We start from the raw sequence: 8,554 nt of genomic DNA, 5'->3' as shown, positions 1-8,554 counted from the left end.
GTGTGTGTGTGTGTGAGAGAGAGAGAGAGAGAAAGAGAGAGAGAGCGCATCAGCCGTCAGACAGAGTTGAGAGGAGAGTGGGAGAAACTGAGAGAGAGTAGGAGGAATGAAAATAAGAGTTTATATGCAAGTCAGCATCACAACTGGATGCACAGCATTTCAACAGCACAGACCTTTATGTTATGTAAAGCAAGGGGTGTCTGAAGGTAAGGTAATTTTTTTTTATTGATGTGTTGTGTGCAGTGGCACTTCTCTATATTTGACAGTTCCTTTTATATAGTCAAAAATTGGCACTTTAGTTTTTTTTATACGTTTTTTTTTTTTTATTTGCAGTAATGTAAATGTAATTAAGCACAAGTTATGTTATGAAACTACTATTAAAAAAGCTACATTTTTAAATTTCATTTTTCATTTCATAACACTTTTGCTTTCATAAGTCAGTCTACATTATTTCATTTGCATAGAACTGCACAGTTTTATATTTAGCTTTAGAGAGAGCAGTACAATATTACCACAGTCAGAACCTTCTCTTTAAAAATATGCAAGGTATATTGTTGTTATGTGCTATAGACCACCGATTATTATTATTATTATTATTTTTTAGAATTTTAGATGGGTTGCAGAACTGAGGTGAATTCTTGGATCGTTCAGCTCATTGACATTCCATGACAAATATTCACTTTTTGCATAAAAAAATCTATCCGCTGTCCCACAGAAATGAGCAATTCTTGTATTTGCCTATCACTTATTCAAATAGTGTTAATGTTCTGTATAGCATTACCTGAAGAAAATGTATGTGAAGATTGAGGGCTATAAATACTGTATGACAGCATTAAGTCATTTAATTTGAATAAACAGCTGGGGGATTTGAATAGGTAAATATCTCTTTCCACAGTACATACCTCAGCTGATAATGTGTAATAAGCATAATGTCTTTCTGACAGCGTGGGAATTGAAAACCTTCGTAAGTCTAACAGCATTTGGGGTGAAAATCGAAAGAAATGTTGTAAAATGGACCAGGTGCATCCCATTCAGAAATGGGATTTGGGTTGTTCTTAATTCATTTAATTCCAAAACGTATTTGTAACCTCTCCTACTGGCCATAGTTATTTTATTCTTGACCCTCATGACAGTCAAACATGCACTGCTATTATGGAAAATGTGTTGCCATAGAAACGCCCTGACTTGGGGGCAGACTGAAGTTTGTAGACTAATAGCTGGAGTGAGGCAGGTCATCTGGCGCTGAATGCTGTTATTAGTGTACCATTAAGCTATCAAATTGTTAGTGAAGAGACACTTGGAAAGTATAGAGCACATTTCTGCAGGGTTACACTTGAACAAAAAAAATAAATTATATCAGCAGTTAAAGGAAATATTAAGAAACATTAAGAAAACGCCATAAATTAAGCAGCTTGTTTGAAATCAAAATTACACTACCTTGATAGTACTAATCTTGAAGTTCTTGAAAACAATATTATGTTAGTTTGCGTAAAATTACAAAAAAAAACATGAAATTCAAATTTTTTATTTTTTCCATTTTTGAGTGAAACAGGATATTATTCAGTGAGAGAAAATGTAGGACGAGGCTTGATTTTATCCAGTCATTTGAATTGTGAAAAGGTTGCCGTTATACACTAGAATGGAGTCAAGTGTTTGGAGATAGCCTAAGCAATACATAATAAAGGGGATCAACTGTAGTTACCCAGTCTTTGGCATACAGGTACTTGGAAATTTTTACTTTTTGATTATTAAACAAGAGGGGACATGGCCCTGTTTATGGCACCTGCACCCTTACTGTCCTCTGAAGAGTCTACACTTTGGTGACCTGACGCATGGACTGTTGAGAGACTACTGTGGTTCATTTGATTTTGGTTAGTTTCATTGGCTGATACAACAGTGGTCTTAGACTTTATACTGACACCTATTGGCCTGCATGTAGAATTGCACAAAATGAGCTTCACAATATTTCTATTGTAGAAATATAATATTTGCATGCATAATGCCCCGCAATATTTATTTATTCCACAATCAAAAGTGGTGCCCAGCTGGTTATTTAAATGTTACATGTTTACTTAAAATAAAAAAAAAATTTTAAAAAACGGGCTTTTTTGGGGCTGAAGAAATGTGCATCCTAGACAGTGTACAATGAAAAAAAAATGAAATGGTAGTGTAATATAAAAAATATTTTTAAAAACTTGCAAAGAGAAGTTAATAACCAACATGAATATCATGCAACCATAAAAGCATAACATAGTAAACGTTATACATTATAATATTCTGTATCTTTACACTTAAAAATGTTCTTTCTTTCTTTTTATACAGTTTCAGTTTGACTTAAATACAGCATAACTGCTGGTTAAAGGTTGGTTTTGCTACAATTAGATCTACAATTATATCTAACACCATCTAATTTACACTTTTTTCTTTTCTTTTTCAGAAACCACCCAATAGTACCCCAGTCAATATGAAGCCACAAGTCTCCTAAATCATTTTCCTCATCACAACAATTTAAACAACTATTAGCACCTTACTCAGCTGAACTTTAATCATCCAGCAAGTGCTTATGCCCTCAAAATACCTTCACAACGTTTTCTGAAAACATCTCAAATGGTCTCATTCTTCCCCATAAGCAAATTTCCACCATAAACAACGCAATGTTATTGAGATTTCTCCACAACTACTAAACAAGTCGTTTTAATGAGAGAAAGAGGAGGACAGCACAACATTTATGTCAAATGTGATACTGCACGATCTCTGTTGTGCTCATGGCAAAAAATACAAGTTCCTCCTCAGTCTTAGAAAAATGGGATTCCGTACCAAATGAACAGCCATCCGAACCCATTTTTAAAACCCCTTCACCTTTTTGGAATCAGGATTTAATATACAGAAGATCTAGACAAGTACGTGAATCCACACCTGGTGTTGTCACAGATGGGTTTAACTTGTATACTTACAGGTGTGATTTAGGCTCTGTCACGACCCCAGAACTCAGCTGAACTTTAATCATCCAGCAAGTGCTTATGCCCTCAAAATACCTTCACAACGTTTTCTGAAAACATCTCAAATGGTCTCATTCTTCCCCATAAGCAAATTTCCACCATAAACAACGCAATGTTATTGAGATTTCTCCACAACTACTAAACAAGTCGTTTTAATGAGAGAAAGAGGAGGACAGCACAACATTTATGTCAAATGTGATACTGCACGATCTCTGTTGTGCTCATGGCAAAAAATACAAGTTCCTCCTCAGTCTTAGAAAAATGGGATTCCGTACCAAATGAACAGCCATCCGAACCCATTTTTAAAACCCCTTCACCTTTTTGGAATCAGGATTTAATATACAGAAGATCTAGACAAGTACGTGAATCCACACCTGGTGTTGTCACAGATGGGTTTAACTTGTATACTTACAGGTGTGATTTAGGCTCTGTCACGACCCCAGACCTCTCTTGTGTTATAGGAGCAAATCAGATCCACCCTTCACCGAGTCTGAACTCTACTAGCAGTAGATATCTACCACCTTCATCGAAATTACTTGTCAGGGACCCAAATACGCTGCACAGTATTGGAAGGGGCACAACATACTGGAGTTATTTAACTCCAGAAGTAGGACATGGACTTGTCAAAGGTTTCAGAAAGCTGTATAATCCACAAATTGACCCATTGTCAGCTTCATATTTTTATAGAGGGGTTGTTAGGGATACTCTAAGAAGAGATATTCCAAATGAGGAAGTCAAAATGTGCATGCAAAAAGAGAGACCGAGATATTCACATTGGTACCACGAACCACAAAGTCATAGAATCTGCTCTAAAAGAGATCGTGAGAGACATTATGTGAAAAACAACCCACTGCTAGGTTCTTTATTACATACAGATTCTAATAAAGAATATTTTAAACACAATATTCAGTACAACCATCACCAGCGGCTCGATTTGAATGACTCTACTCATGCTGTGCCTGAAGAATCACAGCGGGAAAGTGAAAAGCAAACAAGAGAGGAGCTCCCCCTGCTGGTCTGGAGAGAAGAAGCAGAAAAACACAATCACCAAGCAAACACTAGCTCACAGTCTAAATCCTCCTCTTCTGCCCTTTGGGTTCTCCGTCGCTTTGCAGAAGGCACTTTGGTGGAGCTCGAGGGCGGCCGGCTGAAGCGGGTGGAGGATTTAAAGATGGAGGATTTGGATCTGTGTGCTCAGTTACATCCTGAGCTGACACTGAAGCGTTTCACTGTGTTGAAGATGACTCCCTCACAGACCCCAACGCTCTCATGTTTACATGTGGAGATTGAGCATGACCACTCACGGGTAAGAAAGAAAATACTCCTGATTTGCTGCACATTGGATTTTAAAGGGGTCCTATTATGCTCTTTTACAAAGTCTTGATCTTGTTTTGGGGGTGTACTAGAACAGGCTTTCATACTAGGTTGTTCAAAAAACACATTATTTTTCACATATTTTACATTATTACAACACCTCTCTCCCCAGTCTGGCATGAACGGCTCGAATAGTTCCTGCATCAAATGAAAGCCCGCCTTCTGAAATACGAAATGTGTTGTGATTGGTTAGGTGGGCCAGTGTGTGTTGTGATTGGCACAACTGTCGGGAAATGTCATGCCCCTTACCATAGTCGCCTGCGAGCTTCAGTGTAAATATCGCGTCAAAATCAAATCAATTTGAGCGCGATTTAAAGTGGATGATTGTAACCACTCTAAGTTCGTCTGCCTTGGGAAAGCTAGCATGTCTCCGACATAGTGATAACACTCATTGCCTTCTCTAGTGCAGCTCAACCAGGTCTCGTCCCATTCGTGGATATTTGTGATATCACAAATCCCGGAAAATATGCGTTGTAGTCCAAACGAGTCGTTCATTGTAGTTTTTGAAAAGTGATTTCTGTTAAATAAAATATCTTCTTTTGAATTGGACTTTGAGCTTTGTAACTTTGCAGATCTTTTTTATGCTCAAATAGCAACATTACAGACTAACTAAAGTTGAAAAAGCATAATAGGACCCCTTTAAAGGAATCAATAAATCTTACTTTTCAAACTGTCTGTAAAACACAACAGAAAATATGTCCTGCCTCGGCTATTTTTGTGTTTTGAACACAGTTCTGTCATGACAACTCTCAGAAAGATTAGTATGATAATATACCTGGCAATGTTAATGTGTTTGGTCTTGGCAGAATAGATCTGCTCTGCTGCTTCTGCTGTGGCAGAGCAAGTACCAAGACTTGCGACTGCCAATACATCCACAGACATGCTACTACTGTGAGCATGTAAGAAATACTACTGTTGCACATATAACGTACATGAAATTACCTCGTAGCAGAACTATACAGGTGGAGCTGGGGAAGGTGGAGGGTTTCTGAGGAATGTTGCAAAATACTAAGCAAACACTGGCCAAGTGTTTGAATGTTGAACATTCAAAGCTCATTGGCTGCTGATGCAAAAAAAAAAAATTCAGAGAATCACGAGAGACATTATGTGAAAAACAACCCATTTCTAGGTTCATTACATACAATCTAATAAAGAATATTTTAAACACAATATTCAGTACAACCATCACCTGCCGCTCGATTTTAACCATTCTACTCATGCTGTGCCTGAAAAACCAAAGTGTGAAAGTGAAAAGCAAACAAGAGAGGACCTCCCCCTACTGGTCTGGAGAGAAGAACCAGAAAAACACAATCCCCAAACAAACACTAGCTCACAGTTTAAATCCTCCTCTTCTGCCCTTTGGGTTCTCCGTCGCTTTGCAGAAGGCACTTTGGTGGAGCTCGATGGCGGCCGGCTGAAGCATAAATTAAATTACTATTAACATAAATGAAATTACCCTTAGCAGATCTATACAGGTGGAGCTGGGGAAGGTGGAGGTTTTCTGAAGCATGCTGCAAACTACTAAGCAAACACTGGCCAAGTGTTTAAATGTTGAGCAGCAAAATCATTGGCTGCTGATGCAACAAAAACAGGGATGGACATAATAAATAAATTATGACACACTTGTCATTTTCTGGACAAGAATGTCTTTAAAATATTCACATTTTCTCTGCAGTTGTCACTGGAGGTGAGTGAAGGGCTACCCTTCTTCGTTTGCGGTCATGGCTGGTCCTCCTGTAACCCTCAACATACAAGTCAAACCTGCAGACTACAATGCCGCCAACTAAAGGTGGGTGACGTGTGCCTGGCACTGACGCATATGCCCGCATCTTCATCTAAGCCTGCCAATCAGAGCCTAGCTGAAGTTGGTGGAGATCACGCGGTCCCAAAGTGTCATGCCGAAAACAACCCCACAATGCAGAAAAAACATCAATCAAGAAAGAGACACTTCACAGCTCCTGAACTCAGGGAAATTTCCAAGGTACACAACATCGAAGATTGAGCAGCTAAAGGCTAAGTCATATATTGTATAATTTTTTTATTTTATTTTAAGTTTTCATTTACTTTTTTTATTGTACATAAGTCTTTGTACATTGTAAATACCATCTTTTGCAAATATAACTCTGTACATAGTAACTGCAATGTTACCAATTCAATTACACTACCGTTCAAAGGTTTAGGGTCAGTGAGTTTATTTTTTTTCAAATAAATAAATATTTTTTTAAAGACAATATTTTATTTATTAAATTGGTCAAAAGTGGCAGTACATTTATTTTTACATTGCTAGAAATAAAATCTATTTAAAATATATGCGTTTCTTTTACACTTTCTATTCATCAAAGAATCCAGCAAAAAACTTATCATAATTTCCACAAAAATACTAAGTAGCACAATGTATTTCAGCGTTGATAATAATAAGAAATATTTCTTGAGTACCTGTACCATATCAGCATATTAAAATAATTTATGAAGTATCATGTGACAGACTGACAGGACATGAAGACTGGAGTAATGGCTGCTGAAAATGTACTTTTGATATAACAGGAATTCAATCTTGAAAAATATTTTAATAAAAAAAAAAACAATGTAATATAATATAATAACATTTCTCAATATTACTGTATTTTTGATCGAATCAATGCAGCATAGGCGAGCATAAGAGACTTCTTTCAAACATTAAAAATTAATTAATTAATATCTTACAGACCCCAAAACTTTTGAACAGTAGTTTATTTTGTCACAAAATACATATCAGTCTCCTTACAACATTCTTACAACAACTAACAACAACAAAATTGGATATTACAGTAGTTATTTTTTGTTTTGCAGTCTATAATTTCCTGTATGCACATGCACTGGTATCAAGAACATGATAAAAAGCCTGTACAATATCTGATATTAATATCTGATAACTTTTTGACACTGGACTTCATGGACTTCTGTTAAATTGGTTGGAAATCTATATACCTGTGTACTTCTAAAAGCTGACAAAATAAACCTAGCATATATATGCAAATAATATTTATGACATAATTTCCTGCTCGTGTGTGTGTGTGTGTGTGTGTGTGTGTTGTGTAAATATATATATATATATATATATATATATATATTTGTCCAATAATATGCTTTCTATAATGGGAATATAAAATAGTCATAAATTATTTTACTATAGAATAAATTATTTTAGAAATGCATTATTATACATTTGAAAAATACTGTATATGTTGTTGTAAAAATACCACCTGCTTCCAACTAGCAAATCATGGGCTAAGTTTAGAATATATGTTTCCATGCTACTTTTATTTTCCTCATTATAGCATAGAAGGCAACCCATAGATCTGATAAATAAACCTGACATCATTCCCGTTCATCATAATGACAGCTGCTTTGCTGCAACAAGACCTCCCAGATGTATATAACTTCATGAGATAAGCAGAACCCACTTGCTGAATCAAACATGCAATATAATGAGGGCATGTAACAATAATATAGCATGCTACTGTTTAAAAGATTTGCATAATGCATACTGTTTTACATCCTATTTCTGAACAAGGTATCTATGTAATACCTAATGCCTGGTTAGTTAATCATTAACATTCTCAGGTCCAAGTAGAACCCCTCCCATAAAACTACGCAAAACATAATTCCATAGAATATTTGCATTTGCATTGTTTGATTAATGAGATTTGGTCACTTTGGGATTTTTTGTTTTACAATTTTCATAATGAAAAAAAAAACATATTTTCTTCACAACATGGAGGAACAAACTGTATACGTTTTTCAGCTCTCCAACCATCTGGTTTTGAAGGCCATCTTTTCCACCAGTGACTCTTTGAAGCACAGCTACAATGTTGTATTGTATCGATATTATTGGGAACAGCTGCACGGGTCACATTTTCGTCTGCCAAAATCTAACGCACCTGCTCCTATTTAGACAGTTTCATTTTCATTTTATCATTTGATTTATTCCTAATGTTCAGATCATAACCAAATGCTCTCCCCTGATACCGCCCACCTGCTGGCCTGGCCGCTCTTCACAGGCGAGTGATGACTCTGATACTGCAGGTGGACACACTGACCCTTGAGATGACCCACACACATTCGCACTCTTCACAACAAAGGGTTCATTCACTAATGGTGTGTACGTAAATCCTGTGTGTGAACATTTGAACACATAATTA

The 8,554-nt window shown here is 36.5% G+C and overlaps 1 protein-coding gene across 1 annotated transcript; it reads left to right on the top strand.

Moving 5' to 3' along the window:
* Positions 1-3,013: 3,013 nt before the first annotated feature.
* LOC107657995 (uncharacterized) lies at positions 3,014-8,538 on the top strand. The gene is made up of 3 exons (XM_016446748.1): positions 3,014-4,305; positions 6,049-6,354; positions 8,354-8,538. The coding sequence occupies exons 1-3, from the start codon at positions 3,223-3,225 to the stop codon at positions 8,456-8,458; spliced, it is 1,494 nt and encodes a 497-aa protein (XP_016302234.1). The 5' UTR covers positions 3,014-3,222; the 3' UTR covers positions 8,459-8,538.
* The last annotated feature ends 16 nt before the right edge of the window (positions 8,539-8,554 follow it).

The sequence above is a fragment of the Sinocyclocheilus anshuiensis genome, unplaced genomic scaffold, assembly GCF_001515605.1.
Source record: "Sinocyclocheilus anshuiensis isolate Anshui unplaced genomic scaffold, SAMN03320099.WGS_v1.1 scaffold37, whole genome shotgun sequence".
Taxonomy (NCBI): domain Eukaryota; kingdom Metazoa; phylum Chordata; class Actinopteri; order Cypriniformes; family Cyprinidae; genus Sinocyclocheilus; species Sinocyclocheilus anshuiensis.
Note: the sequence above shows the minus strand (reverse complement) of the source record. Positions and strands in the feature narration are given on the sequence as shown.